We start from the raw sequence: 14,969 nt of genomic DNA, 5'->3' as shown, positions 1-14,969 counted from the left end.
GACAATTTCTTCTCCTGAAATGACAATTTCTTCTCCTGAAATCACAACCATTTCTTCCCTTGAAGTTACACCTTCTGCTGAACTCACAGTTCCTCCACCAGAAATTACAATCTCTCCTCCAGAATTTACAACTTCACCTGAAGTTACACTCTCTTCTCCTGAACTTACAATCCCTCCTCCTGAAGTTACAATTTCCACGCCTGAAATTACAATACCCTCTCCAGAGGTTACCAAAATGTTCACAACACCCGAATACGCCGAAACAGAAACAATATACGACGTAGAATACGGAAAAGACTACAAAGAATCCTACGACGAAGAAGAATACGAAGAAGAAACCACAGAAATAATTTCCCCAATCTGGCAAGACTACGTAGAAGAAAATGCCACGACTGAAAGCATCATTCACGTGGCGGTTACTATTACATCAAAAGAATCAACCATCACGTCTGCAACAGGAACTCCAACGGCTCTGACGGAAACCTTGGAGCCAGTTAGTAGGGTCAGTTTGACGGTTCATACAGAAACAACTATGGAGTCAGTTAGCACAGTCAGTTGGACTGCTGAAATAACGAAGTTTGAAGTGGAGACAGGTAATGTGACTTCTACCCTGAAGGAAGGTGTTACAACCTTCACGTACACCCTGCCGTCCACCACCGAGTTCACAACGGAGCATCTGCCGTTCGACTACTTTGAAACTGAAGAGAGCACTCTGGAAGTTAGTCTAAGTAGTACAGAAATGGAGAATCGTACTACAAAAATGGAGGACCGTACAAAAATGATGACCCATGAAGTTATTTCGACCACATACAAAGTGCCTATGACAACAGACGAGACTCAGAAAAGAACTCGTCACCAGGAGCTGAAAATAGAGCTGCTGAAGAAGCTCGAAGAGCTAGAGAAGACCAAAGAGGAGTTGCTAACAAAAGAAGAAGAACTGGAAGCAGAAGAAGAGAACTGGGAGCACGAAAAAGCGAGACGGCTAAACGAGACGATGGAGCGTCGCCTGAAACTGAAATCCTCAACGCCTGCAAGCGTCACGAGGCCAACAAGGCCTGAAACAACGGTGAGAACTACCATAATTACAACACCGGATATGCTTGAGCAGGAGGTGAGGAGTTTGGAGAAGAAGTTGGACGACCAGGAGAAGGATTTGAAGACACGAGAGGAGCGGTTGGAGGAAAGGCGGCGTAGACTGCAGAAGGAGAAAGAGGAGTTCGAGGAAAAGTTGCGGCAGATGGAGTCTGAGGAGACTCGGTCGACGCCATCTTTGACGCAGCCGCCACCCGTGGAGACAACGTTCGACATTCGGGAAACAACAAAGAGAGAAGGCAGTAGCAGATCCGACCTGCACGTGGAGGAGGAAGAGGAGGAGGATTACGACACCACGAAGCTGTGCTTTAACGTCCTGAAGAAACCTTTGGGGAAGTACAGCGAACATGTGGTGACGGAAAGAGTTTGTCTGCCGAATAAAATGGGGGGATCGATAGAGCAGAGGATTAAAATAAACGGTTTAAATCTGGAAGGACATGAATGGACGGAAAGCCCTCATGGGAGAAAGTCTGTGAGGGATCGAGTCAAACGCGGTTATCCGGAAGATATCGATTGTGAAGTAAACGAGGGAGATCCTGAACAGACACGAGTGAATGAAGTTATTGCGATGTATGACAATTTTAGTTACACGTTCGTGAACGAATATGTCACCCAGTCGCTGCGAAATGAGGAAGATAGGTACAGGAAGAGATCCATTTTGGGAGCTGATGAAAGTAGCGAAGACAGTGAATGGAATGACTGCGAAGCAAAAAATGTGGACGAGGAAAATGTCTTGCAGTGGCCTACTGAGAGTACGATTTCGATGGAGGAGTATTTTGTTACCAGAAAATTTGAGATATGTATAGGAAACGATTATGGTGAACATGAAGGAAGTCATGTAGTGAAAAGAAGTCAAGATTTGATTGATGACGATGAAAGTGTTGAGGCAGTCTCGGAGTATGAAAACGTTCTGGATACTTTGGATACTTTAGCTGATGAGGATGTAACACGAAATATAAAGACTACGAGTAGAGCTTCTGAAGATGACGACGAGGATGAGGACTCGAAAACTACTAGAGGTAATGTAAAAAATGGTAATCAATTTATTTAATGAGGAGCTGATAAAGTCGTGATATGAATTAGGGTTGGGTAGTCAAGATTGATAAATACATTCTTGATATATTATCACGAAGAGAAATGTGGAAAATGGAAACAAAAGTTTAGAATGTTTTACAGGGTCATTTAAATTTCATGTAATACAGCTAACTGAGAAATGACAATTTTTCCTATTTGATATATTCAGCAATGTCCAATTTTCAAATTTCTAATAACTTTCAGTTTTTCAAATTTTACAAATGTACAAATTTTCACGTTTAATTAAAAAAATGTTTGAATAATTGAATAATTGAATAACTGGATAACTGGAAAATTAAATAATTGAATACTTGAATAGTGGAATAATGGAATAATGGAATAATTGAATAATTGAATAATTGAATAATTGAGTGAATTAATAATTGAAAAATTTGAAAATTCAAAAATGGACAAATAAAAAAATATAAAAATTGGAATATTGGAAAATTAAAAATAATTGGAAAAATTGAACAGTTGAAAAGTTTGAAGAAAGATTGAAAATTGGAAGATTGAGAAATTGAAAGATTGTGAAATTGAAAAATTGAGAAGTCGAAGGATTGAGAAATTGAAAGATTGAAAATTGAAAAATTGAAAAATTGAAAAATTGAAAAATTGAAAAATTGAAAAATTGAAAAATTGAAAAATTGAAAAATTGAAATGTCTAAACATAGAATACTGCATTCCTCTATTTACAAAAAACACAACTTAACAACTAATAAAAATTAAATAACAAGTATAACTACAAGACGTACAATATTACATCTATTTAATTCCTTTTTCAGTCAAAGTGAAGAAGAAACCTGGTCCAGAATGGCCAACCGAGGCTTTCACAGCGTATCACATAGGTGGCACCAAAACGTGGACCTTGGAATTCCCTGAAATTGTATTAGAAAAACCAGAACAGAAAGAAACTACCGAAGAAGACAGTGAAAAAGACAATCCAACAACTTGTTATCTCGTTCTCGTTAACGGTAAAGAAACGATTGAAACCGCGAAAGAAAATTACGTCGACAAAATACCTGAAAAAGACTTTGAATCGTCTTTAAAGAAATACGTTGCAGAAAACGATGATGAGTATTTGAGAAATAGGTAAACACGTCTATACAGGGTGTTTCAGTGACTCTGATACAAAGCAATAGTTCTTTATTAATTACTATTAATAATACAAAAAAAAACATTCAAAAGAATTAAATATTTAATTCAAAAAGTATGATGTAAAGATTTGCACAAAAAAAGAATTGTGTGCTCAAGTTTGAACTTTTTGAGATTTCAAGGTCATCGGTGTTTTTTTCAAGGAAACTATATTCTTTTTCATAAATCGATTCTGTGGAGTATTATGTGCAAGAAAGAAGTAGGGTATATTATAAAAAATGTAAGTTTGTGAGATATTTTGAACTGTTTTGTAAAATGCTCGAATTTAAAATATCTCACATATTAATAAATATTTCTTGATACTTTGGGTAAAATATTTCATGGAATTGATCTGTGTAAAACAATATACAGGGTGTCTCACAATTAGTGTAGGTCCCTGAAATGGGCGATAGCTGACGTGATTCTGAATAAGATTTCCCTTTGCAAAAATGGGGTTTGAAGCTTCATTTTTGAATTATTAAGGAAAAATACGGACCAATCAGAGCGAGAGGATTATTATACGTTAGATTACTACGCGTTGGTTAACTACGCGTTAGATTACCACGCGTTAGATTCCTACGCTTAGAATTACCACGCGTTGCATTACTACGCGTTGCACTACTATGCGTTGCATTACTACGCGTTGAACTACTACCCGTTGAATATCCACGCGCTGGATTACTACGCGTTGGATATCCACACGCTGGATTACTACATGTTGTATTACTACGCGTTGGATTACTACGCGTAGGATTACCACGCGTTGCATTACCACACGTTGCATTACTACGCGTTGCATTACTACGTGTTGAACTACTACCCGTTGAATATCCACGAGCTGGATTACTACGCGTTGGATATCCTCACGCTGGATTACTACGCGTTAGATTACCACGCATCAAATTCCTACGCTTGGAATTACCACGCGTTGCATTATTACGCGTTGGATTACTACGCATTGAACATGCACGCGCTGGATTACTACGCGTTGGATATCCACACGCTGGATTACTACACGTTGTATTACTACGCGTTGAATTACTACGCGTAGGATCACCACGTGTTGCATTACCACACGTTGCGTTACTACGCGTTGCATTACTATGTGTTGAACTACTACCCGTTGAATATCCACGCGCTGGATTACTACGCGTTGGATATCCACACGCTGGATTACTGCGCGTTAGATTACCACGCATCAGATTCCTATACTTAGAATTACTACGCGTTGCATTATTGCGCGTTGGATTACTACGCGTTGAATATGCACGCGCTAGATTACTACGCGTTGGATATCCACACGCTGGATTACTACACGTTGTATTACTACGCGTTGGATTACTACGCGTAGGATTACCACGCGTTGCATTACCACACGTTGCATTACTTCGCGTTGCATTACTACGTGTTGAACTACTACCCGTTGAATATCCACGCGCTGGATTACTACACGTTGGATATCCACACGCTGGATTACTACGCGTTAGATTACCACGCATCAGATTCCTACGTTTGGAATTACCACGCGTTGCATTCTTACGCGTTGGATTACTACGCATTGAACATGCACGCGCTAGATTACTACGCGTTGGATATCCACACGCTAGATTACTAAACGTCGTATTACTACGCGTTGGATTACTACGCGTAGGATTACCACGCGTTGCATTACCACACGTTGCATTACTACGCGTTGCATTACCACGCGTTGGATAACTACGCGTTATCCGAAGCTGCCGCTCTCGCATCTACGCACGCGCAATCCTCGCGCTCTGATTAGTCCGTGTTTTTTCTTAATAATTCAAAAACGGAGCTTCAAACACCATTTTTGCAAAGGGAAATCTTATTCAGAATCGCGTCAGCTGCCGCCTATTTCCGGGACCTACACTAATTGTAAGACACTCTGTATAGTTATGTTGAAAAAAATATTAATGATTTTGGAATGTTTTAAAATATGAACGTCAGAAAATTGCTTTGGTAATGGAGTTAATGAACCACCCTGTAGATAAATGTAAATTTCATGGTATTATAGTGCTTTTTAGAAAAGGACAGATTTTTTAGATACTTTTTATGATATAGAAGTGTGAAAAATATGAAATAAATCGATGAAACAGTAGAGAGATGCGATATGTAATGGTAAAAATTGTAAAAATTGTGACATGTAATCTTGTAAAAATTGTATATATGTACATACGTAAAGTGATACATTAATAAATTGAATTACAAAAAATTAATCTTATATTTTAATCTGACATTGTAATTAAAACTAGACCTAGAATAAAAATTAAAATAGAACTTCAAGTTAAAATTAAAATGAAATGTTTTAATCAGAATTGAAATTCAAAATCAAGATTACAAAATAAAATTCAAAACAAATTTCAATAATAATCAAAATATTGTTGAAACGTTTTATGTCTCATAAAATTAAATTTAACATGAAATAGAAATTTTATGATTCTAATCAATTTTAATTAAACTTGAAGTTTATATTAAAATTATTAATTAAAATTAAAATCAATTTCATATTGAAATTTCAATGAATTCTAATTATAATCAAAATTGAAATAATATCAAAATTTTATAAATGTCATAAATTTTGAATAAACATAAAATTAAGTCATGAAATTTATCATAAAATACAAATTTTGTAATTGCAGTGAATTTTAATTAACCTTAAAGTTCACATTAAAATTACAAATTAAAATTAAAATCAATTTCATATTGAAATTTCAATGAATTCTAATTATAATTAAAATTGAAATTACAATTGAAACTAAAATTATATTTAAAATTAAAATAATATTTATATTTTGTAAATCTATACGAATTTCAATGAAACTTAAAATTAATATCAATATTAAAATTAATATCTAAAATTGAAATTTTTCATTTGCAATTAGTTTTAATTGAAATTAGTTATCCGTCCACTTCCCGTCTGCACTCTGCTTAGGCTAACATGTTATCGTTGCTCTTAATCTGTTTAATTCTTTTGCGGTAACTGTCCCAACCGCAGCGTGCTCTTTAACAGGAAATCCAAAGTGTTCTCCAAATACATCTTTACCCGACTCGCAGTTTGTCTTGCGCAGAAGTGGTTTATTTTTAATTAAACCGTTTCACGAATTCGCTCGCATAAGAAAAAGTTTCATTAACGTCCACGCGTACATCACGATATGAAACACAAATATATCCCTTTCGTATAATTAAACGAACAAAGATAATCTATTATCGCAATTATCGTATTTATAGCACAGTTTTTTACAAATACGTTACATGAATTTATAGAAGAGATTTCCTTTTAGAATGGGAAGTGGGTTCCAATATCAAGATTCAAAATAATGAGACGGATGTTGATAACAGTAAGAGGGGAAGCATTAACCATGAAAAAAGTATCAAATCTCACGCGGATAAATTATTCATGCTGTCACTTTCGTGACTAACAGTCGGTTTGCTACTCGATCGAAGAGTATTTCATTACATTAACAGAGTTATATTAACAAAGAGTATTTCCAGTTGTTTGAAAGGTTCGTTGAAGGAAGTAGAAGGAAGGGCACTGCTTTGTCGGCGCAAAATGGCTGCAAAGGTTCCTCCTGCAATTTGGATTGCAACCGTCGTTGTGGTGAGTGTTGTGAAAATTTACAAATAAGGTTTCTGAGTTGATTTGATGGAATTCTTTGATGTATTTCAAGTTTGAAGGTTTAGATATAAATATATTTTATATTTGGAAATATAGAATTGTACATTTAGATCAATTTTATATTTGGAAACAGAGAATTGTTTATTTAAAACAATTTTATATTCAGAAATATGGAATTGTTTACTTAGATTATTTTGTATTTAGAAATATAGTATTGTACGAATGTGAAATTGTGGGAAAATGTTGAATTGACAAAAATACTTAAAAAATGTGGAAAATGTAAGAAATGCAGAAAATGTAGAAAATGTAGAAAATATAGAAATGTTGAAATATAGAAAATGTTGAAATGTAGAAAATGTAGATAATGTAGATAATGTAGAAAATATAGAAAATATAGAAAATGTATAAAATGTAGAAAATATAAAAATGTTGAAATATAGAAAATGTAGAAAATATAGAAATGTTGAAATGTATAAAATGTAGAAAATGTAGAACGTGTAGAAAATGTAGGAAATATAGAAATGTTGAAATATAGAAAATGTAGAAAATATAGAAATGTTGAAATGTAGAAAATGTAGAAAATGTAGAAAATGTAGAAAATGTAGAAAATGTAGAAAATGTAGAAAATGTTAAAAATATAGAAAATGTAGAAAACACAGAAATGTTGAAATGTTGAAATGAGTATAAAATTGTAGATATGTAGGAAAATGTACGAATTGTAGAAATTGTAGAAAATGTAAAAAATCATAAAATATAAACTTTATATTATTATGTAAAAAAATATAGAAAAATGTAGAAAATATAAAGGAATATAGAAAAATATATAAATGTTGTAGAAATTAAATAACAGAAAAATTATATAATAGAAGCTTATAGAAATTAAACACACACACACACACGTCTGTAATTCATATAAACATACATCATCTCCAAAATCAAAGCAAAATCCAAAATTACCCTATTACATTACCCTGTTACTAGTTAATAGTTAGCAGTTACAGTTAAAGTTTATGCAAATAAAAGCTGTTTAGGTTTGTTCGTGTATCTGACAGTTTAACTACAGGATGACGTTCGAAACTCTTCACAGTGAAACAAAAACCGTAGCCAAACCTTTAACTATGTACTAGCTGTCTTCGTAACTGACTGAACTTCTCAAAGCAACAGTTAGCCTTTTGATTACGGAGAACTTTAACCTTCTTGTACCGGTCGTCGTTAAGATTAGATATTGTTTCAGTAAAAAATATTTATGGGTCCCCTCTCTTGCTAATTTTCCTTGTTACGTCGAGTCATTGATCGAATTGTGTTTTAATTGAATTTTATTTACAATATTTCATTTATGAAAACACAATATTACAGATATGAGAAGTAATTTAGAATTTACGTGTATTGGAAACAGAGATATGTAGATACATTCCTAAATTAAGTGAATTATTATGATGTTATTTTGTAAAAATGTGTATTTGGAACGTGTTTGAATAATGGGGCTGTAATAGACTCTTGTTATATTGCCACCAAGAAGGTGACTTTAGAACAATTGGCAAACTTGCAAATTTGAAAAATTGAAAAATTGAAAAAATGGAAAATTGAAAAATTGAAAAATTGAAAAATTGAAAAATTGAAAAATTGAAAAATTGAAAAATTGAAAAATTGTAAAATTGAAAAATTGAAAAATTGAAAAATTGAAAAATTGAAAAATTGAAAAATTGAAAAATTGAAAAATTGAAAAATTGAAAAATTGAAAAATTGAAAAATGAAGAATTTAGGGATTTGGAAAAATGATAAACGGAAAATTTGGAAATTTGAAAATTTGAGAAATGCAAAATTTAGGAATGTAGAAGTTTGATAAACAGACAACTTGAAAATTTGAAAATTTAAGAAGTGAAAAATTTAGAAATTTAGAATTTTGCCAAATAGAAAATTTGAAAACTTAAAAGCTTAAAAAGTGAAGAATTGAAGAATTTGAAACGTGACAAATAGAAAACTTGAAAATTTAAATATCTAACCAACGCAGAATCAAAAAATGAATCCTCTATTGCAATCAAATGTAAAATTAAATTGTTTCTTTTGTTTCAAGGTTTTCATAAATGTCGTCGTCTCCTCTCCACGTCTCCCACGAACTGCCACAGAAAAGCGAAGTATCGATGGCCGAATTTCGATTAACGACAACAACAGCAACAGGAAAGAACGCTCTGTTATAGGACGACCACGATTCAACCAGGATTCCATGAACGCAGACTACACGAGTGGTTTGTTATTTTCTTTCTCGATAACAAGTTCTATTCAAGTTACATAAAATCTATAGTCACCTTACCAAACACGTTTGAACCTAAATTTAGCTTTTGATTAATTAAATTTGGCTTCTACTCATTAATTTGTTTAGGAAAGATAGGCTACGGTAAGCAGAGGGAAATAGTTTTTCCCGATCAACTTGATCAAGTGATTGCATCAAGATCTGAGAACATGCCTCAATGCAACGGACAGCTACTTTGCGAAGATGTCCCGAATTATCCGACGGGTTTAGTGGACTCAGTGATTGAAAAGTATCCAGGAATTCGGAGATACCAGATCGATGACACGGTCAGTGTGCACAGGATCTAAAGTCCAATCCTTATAGGACATAATATGGAAAAATATTTCAGACAGTTATAAAATATCAAGGGAGACATAAGGTGGTGGTCACAATTTGACCTTCAATGGTCCTTTGAAGGAACATCTTCAATTTCTTAAATAGAACCTCCGTTGTTACTGTCATTATCGAATTACTTCCTATAAAAACCAAGGAACCTATTTTACCTGAGAGTAATGCACTTCATAATGTATACTGTCCAACATTCACGTACAAGCATTAGTTCTGTTTAGAAAGAGATTGTGAAAATGTGCGACAAAATAAACCTAGTTTTGTTGGGTTCAGAGCTAAAAAACAGAGCGCCAACATAACAATGTGATTAGGTTAGGTTATATTTTATAGGGAGGGTACAGGGGGGAAGAGTCGTGCCTATATGTCCGCTTCAATACTAAAACGAGTAATTAATATAAACACTATGCCTATGGCAAAGTTCAGATTTCCGGGCAAATTGCAGTGTACAGATGTCAACCCACGAGTTGGCGCGTGAAGAGGCTGACCCAGGTGTTTAGAAGAGCTACGGATCCAATTGGAATATTAAAATGGACGGCTCACACGTATTTTCGGCGGTAGTGTTGGCTCTCGTGGTCGCTATTAGTCGAAAAATGGCAGGCAAACGTCGCGAGATATAGTGCGAATTGCTGCAGTTGTTATTGTCATTATTCGTATTTGCCGAAATGTAACGAAGCGTTAGAGAGCTTATTTTACTTTCACGCGCCAGCTCATGGGTTGATATCTGTACATATTGATCTTTCTTTATAATTTTGATGTTTCTTAATAACTTTTCAGTAAACAATAGTCGCTTTTTGTAAACATTATTCGAGAGGTGTTTTTCATAATATGTTGAGATCAAGGTGTACAGGCTTTTCAGAAGTATAGTTTTCAATCTTTCGTTGTTATTAACTTTTCAGTGTAGCGACTTTAATCTTGTTAATGTTAAGGTGTGTTTGATAACATAAAGTAAGAAGTTGAAAAATTGAACGTACCTGCAAGTAACTGACCGTGGGACAAAATTCCTGGCCAAACGGCCAATACTGCAGTATCAAAATGCTGATGAAGCTCGGCGGAACGCAGAAGAGAGCTATCAGTATGTCCCCAAATGCGAGGTTCACGATGAAGACGTTTGTCACAGTCTTCATTCGGGGGCTGCTGTACACAACGTAGCAGACTAAACCGTTTCCGGCTAACGCAACCACGAAGATAGCACTGTAGAAGAAGTAAATGATACCCTGGAACCACCTGGTCGAGAATATGCGGTACGTGCCCGTGAAATAATCGCAACCCATCCCGTCCAAAAGATTCGTTACGTTCCATTCGCTGTCCTGCAGGTTCACCCAACTGTTCCCTTGGTTGCTCTTCATTGTGACACGTCTCTGCAGAATAGCCTGATCTGGAAGAACGCAAAAAATTCATCAAAACGTGGATGCAGTTAACCGAGAGAATCATTCAAACATCAAAGCGTCCAGAAAAAACTTTGATATGGGCAAAATTTTGCTTAAAGAGGAGAAGAATAGATTTATGTTTGACATCATGATTGAGTACAGATCTATGTTTGAGATTATGAGGAAATCTATGACTATGTTTGTGATCATGATTGAGTAGTCTATGTTCGAGATCAAGATTAAATAAAGATCTCGATACGGATATCATGTTAACATCTGAGTCAAATCATGTCAAAAGAATTCCTTCTTATCATGAATCTGAAAGTACTTATGAAACTCGGAACTTAATGTTTCGAGAAGTTTCACGGTTTTCACGTTCCAAGAATCTTAAGTTCTAATTGCTCTCTGAAAATTAATATAATTTAATATAAAATATAATTAATGTAAAACACTACCTATGTTTTTCGTGCAAGTCACTCTCAAGCTATGAAGCTTCAAAGTTGACATATAGGTGGCGTAAATCTGATAGTGCACCCTTCGCGCCGTGCACCTTGGATTATGTAAATGTCGACGGTATGTCAACTTTGAAGCTTCATATCTTGGGGGTGACTTGCACAAAAAACATAGGTCGTATTTTTAAATGACTACATGCAATAAAAAATGGGGTTCTATTTAAGAAACTGAAGATCGACTTTCAGACCATCCAGGATCAAATTGTTGCCATCTTATGTTCCTTGATATCCTACGACTTTCGTCCGAAACATTTTTCCATATTTAAAGCCGTTTCCGAAATATAAGGATGTGGTCGGACTTTAGAGATACCTGCATTATAATGCAATATTATATTAAAACTTACTAAGGTTGTCTTGGTGATATCGAATAGTCAGTTTTGCGTTACATTTCATAAGATTTGATTGATGACCAAGTTTCAGCGTCGAAAATCTACTTGTGAACACTTTTGCGTTGAAAGTAAAACACGCAATTATTTTCTAAATTATTCATTACCAAAAATGTTTCAAGTAAAAATTTAAGTGGTTGCAGAAGATATAATAATAGCTTTAATCATTTTCAGTCGGAATTCATCAAAAGCAAGTCGAACGTTAATGAAGCGGATCAACTATGTATGTCCTATGTATGTAGCAAATTTTATATTTATAATTACTGATTACTATACTAACGTATACTTTTACTGATTGCTTATTTTCAAAGTCTATTTCATTTCTTTCAATATTATATACGTCGTTATAACAATTTCAGAGAAGAGTCATATATCCAAAGTTAGGACAAACTGTAACCGGCGATTGGATGTATATTGTCAACACGCCTAACTTCACGCAGGGAGTATTGGTAGAACTTTGCCAGTAAGTATTTCATTATTTTATACCAGTTGCGTGTCTCAAACGAGATATCAACAGATTTCCATAGATTCTCTACGGATTTTTGTCTGTGAATTGTGGAGGATGTCAAACTTGTGGACAATTCTATAAGTATTCCGTACTCTCCGTGCTCTATATAATTAACAACTTCGTTTTCCATATTATTTGCACTGTTTAATAATTTTTTGTTAATCCTTGCCCTACAACTACGTGTCACGTGACGCACACTACAATTGGAACATAATAAACCAGACTCGTATTTTCACTGAAATGTTGGGTTCAATAATTACAAGAATTGCTGAAAGCAAAGCATTTTAACATTCTTTAGTTGCCTTAACATTGTAGCAATAATGAGGTAGCTGTAAATGACATAACTGCCTAAAAAATTATAGATTACGGGCTTAACAGCCTCTCGTCTAAAATCCCAATGAAGAATTCACCAACCATATTGCAAATCCCCCATACAATCACTCCCCCGTTTTAAAGTAGGTTTCAGACTTTCTGGCTTTAAATCTCTGCTTACTTCGCCACACTTTCCCTAAAGTACAAAAATACAATATTTACTCTCGTCAGCGAAGATAACATCCTCCCACTAACCTTTCAACAAACTCTCCAGCGAAAATCACTTTTTTCCCGATTTATCTCATCGATGTTTCGATGAAACAGCAAACTCTTGCTGTTCAACCATTAAAATACGTGTTAATGCAATTAAAAATTTCGTATTTTGCAGAAACGAGGGCACAGCATGCAGCATAATTAATGGCTTCGCTCTGAATTATGTTACCACGTGTAAACAGAAATACATTTTCCGTGAACTTTACGCGATGAGCGGCAGTAGGGTGGACCGTGAGCCATTTAAGTTGGCAGCAAGTTGTTGCTGCCATGTTGGTTTCAGTGACGACGAGGGGGACCGTTGAAGATGTAGGAGAATTGACATAAATACGCCTTGGCATTATTTGCTAAATTTAAATTTTATTCGATGTTCTTTTTTTTGTAAGTTGATTCTATTCGTTTCATTGGTGTAACTTATAGGACTGTGCTAGGTTAGGTACCCCTAGGTTAGGTTAGGTCCCGTGACGTTGGTGCAGATTTTTCGTGTTAAGTATGATTGGCTTTTGGAATGGAAATCTAGGAATTAAGACATTTGGCCTTTGGAAATTTGAGAATTTGAGAATATACATTAATTTACAAAATTAATTTACAGATTTTAGATACTTTGGAAGGTTGAATTGAAATATTGGGAGATTTGAGAACTTAAAAATTGAGAATTTGGGAATTTGAGGATTTAGGAAGTTGAAAGTTTAGAGATATTTGGGAGTTTGATGTTTTAGGAAATTAGAGGTTTAGAGATATTTGGGAATTTGAAGAATTGGAGATTTAGGAATTTGGGGATTTGAGAAATTAAAGATTGAAGGATTTAGAGATTTGAGAAATTAGGGATTTAGAAATTTAGAAAATTGGAGATTTAGGGATTTGAAAAATTAAGGATTGAAGGATTTAGGAATTTAAAAATTTAGAAAATGGAGATTTGAGGATTTGAGAAATTAGAAATTGAAGGATTTAGAGATTTAGAGAATTGGAGATTTGGAGATTTGGAGATCTGAAAAATTAGAGATTAAAGGATTTAGGAATTCAGAGATTTAGAAAAATGGAGATTTATGGATTTGAGAAATTAGAAATTGAAGGATTTAGAGATTTAGAGAATTGGAGATTTGGAGATCTGAAAAATTAGAGATTAAAGGATTTAGGAATTCAGAGATTTAGAAAAATGGAGATTTAGGGATTTGAGAAATTAGAAATTGAAGGATTTAGAGATTTAGAGAATTGGAGATTTGGAGATCTGAAAAATTAGAGATTAAAGGATTTAGGAATTCAGAGATTTAGAAAAATGGAGATTTAGGGATTTGAGAAATTAGGAATTGAAGGATTTAGAGATTTAGAGAATTGGAGATTTGGAGATCTGAAAAATTAGAGATTAAAGGATTTGGGAATTCAGAGATTTAGAAAAATGGAGATTTAGGGATTTGAGAAATTAGGGATTTAAAGACTGGAAATTTGGGTAATTGGTAAATTGAGGATTTCTACATTTGGATTCTGGAAATTTGTGAATTTGAGAATTAAAGTTTGGAAATTTTGAAACACAAAAATTTGAAAAATTATAACTTTAATTTTCTAAATTTCTGAATTGAAGGGTTAATATTTTAAGAAGCTAAACCCTAGGGTCCCTATCTAGTTACGCCAATAATTCGATTGCAACCCGGAGAATCCTACAAGCATTTTTATACTTCATTCCATAAACATGTTTATAAAAAACAATATTTATAATAAAAAATTTTTATTTACTTGCTTATTACTATATAAAGAACCATCTTAAGGTAAGTAAATTGTCTTTAATTTCATCACTGACATAAAATTCACAAACATCACGTAACGTTAATACAAATACATATATCTGAAAATGCTATCTTTATATTTTTCGTAGCTCACTATACATTCCATTTTCGTAAAAAAGAGTATAATATAAAAACAAAATTTTACGAAATTTATATTTTACATTTTTTTTTTTATTTAAACTTAAGTTGATATATTTTACATTGATTTATCACGTTGCTGGAATCGTGTATACATACAATTCTTATATTTAAAGATTTGTTATT

General features: G+C 33.9%; 3 protein-coding genes across 3 annotated transcripts; 2 read left to right on the top strand and 1 right to left on the bottom strand.

Moving 5' to 3' along the window:
- Window positions 1–10: 10 nt before the first annotated feature.
- Window positions 11–4,213, top strand: LOC143265413 (uncharacterized). The gene is made up of 2 exons (XM_076537317.1): window positions 11–2,111; window positions 2,949–4,213. The coding sequence occupies exons 1-2, from the start codon at window positions 20–22 to the stop codon at window positions 3,257–3,259; spliced, it is 2,403 nt and encodes an 800-aa protein (XP_076393432.1). The 5' UTR covers window positions 11–19; the 3' UTR covers window positions 3,260–4,213.
- Window positions 4,214–6,782: 2,569 nt separating this feature from the next.
- On the bottom strand, window positions 6,783–13,043 carry LOC105662231 (RYamide receptor-like). Its single transcript, XM_012283263.2, has 3 exons — window positions 12,910–13,043; window positions 10,541–10,944; window positions 6,783–6,884 (listed from the first exon to the last, which is right to left on the bottom strand). Exons 2-3 carry the CDS (start codon window positions 10,913–10,915, stop codon window positions 6,783–6,785), a joined length of 477 nt encoding a protein of 158 aa, XP_012138653.2. The 5' UTR covers window positions 10,916–10,944; window positions 12,910–13,043.
- LOC105662232 (protein spaetzle-like) lies at window positions 6,783–14,654 on the top strand. The gene is made up of 6 exons (XM_012283265.2): window positions 6,783–6,913; window positions 9,006–9,177; window positions 9,312–9,508; window positions 12,009–12,068; window positions 12,194–12,297; window positions 13,043–14,654. The coding sequence occupies exons 1-6, from the start codon at window positions 6,866–6,868 to the stop codon at window positions 13,227–13,229; spliced, it is 768 nt and encodes a 255-aa protein (XP_012138655.1). The 5' UTR covers window positions 6,783–6,865; the 3' UTR covers window positions 13,230–14,654.
- Window positions 14,655–14,969: the final 315 nt, after the last annotated feature.

Source organism: Megachile rotundata, chromosome 11 (assembly GCF_050947335.1).
Source record: "Megachile rotundata isolate GNS110a chromosome 11, iyMegRotu1, whole genome shotgun sequence".
Classification (NCBI taxonomy): Eukaryota; Metazoa; Arthropoda; class Insecta; order Hymenoptera; family Megachilidae; genus Megachile; species Megachile rotundata.
Note: the sequence above shows the minus strand (reverse complement) of the source record. Positions and strands in the feature narration are given on the sequence as shown.

Excerpts from the sequence above, each read along its gene's own strand:
- LOC143265413 (XM_076537317.1), top strand. The coding sequence starts at position 20 with ATGACAATTTCTTCTCCTGAAATCACAACCATTTCTTCCCTTGAAGTT. Across the intron at positions 2,112-2,948 it reads GGACTCGAAAACTACTAGAG|TCAAAGTGAAGAAGAAACCT; the intron begins GTAATGTAAAAA and ends TTCCTTTTTCAG.
- LOC105662232 (XM_012283265.2), top strand. The coding sequence starts at position 6,866 with ATGGCTGCAAAGGTTCCTCCTGCAATTTGGATTGCAACCGTCGTTGTG. Across the intron at positions 12,069-12,193 it reads ATCAACTATGTATGTCCTAT|AGAAGAGTCATATATCCAAA; the intron begins GTATGTAGCAAA and ends TAACAATTTCAG. Across the intron at positions 12,298-13,042 it reads GTATTGGTAGAACTTTGCCA|AAACGAGGGCACAGCATGCA; the intron begins GTAAGTATTTCA and ends CGTATTTTGCAG.
- LOC105662231 (XM_012283263.2), bottom strand. The coding sequence starts at position 10,915 with ATGAAGAGCAACCAAGGGAACAGTTGGGTGAACCTGCAGGACAGCGAA. Across the intron at positions 6,885-10,540 it reads CCACGGTCAGTTACTTGCAG|GAGGAACCTTTGCAGCCATT; the intron begins GTACGTTCAATT and ends TCCAAATTGCAG.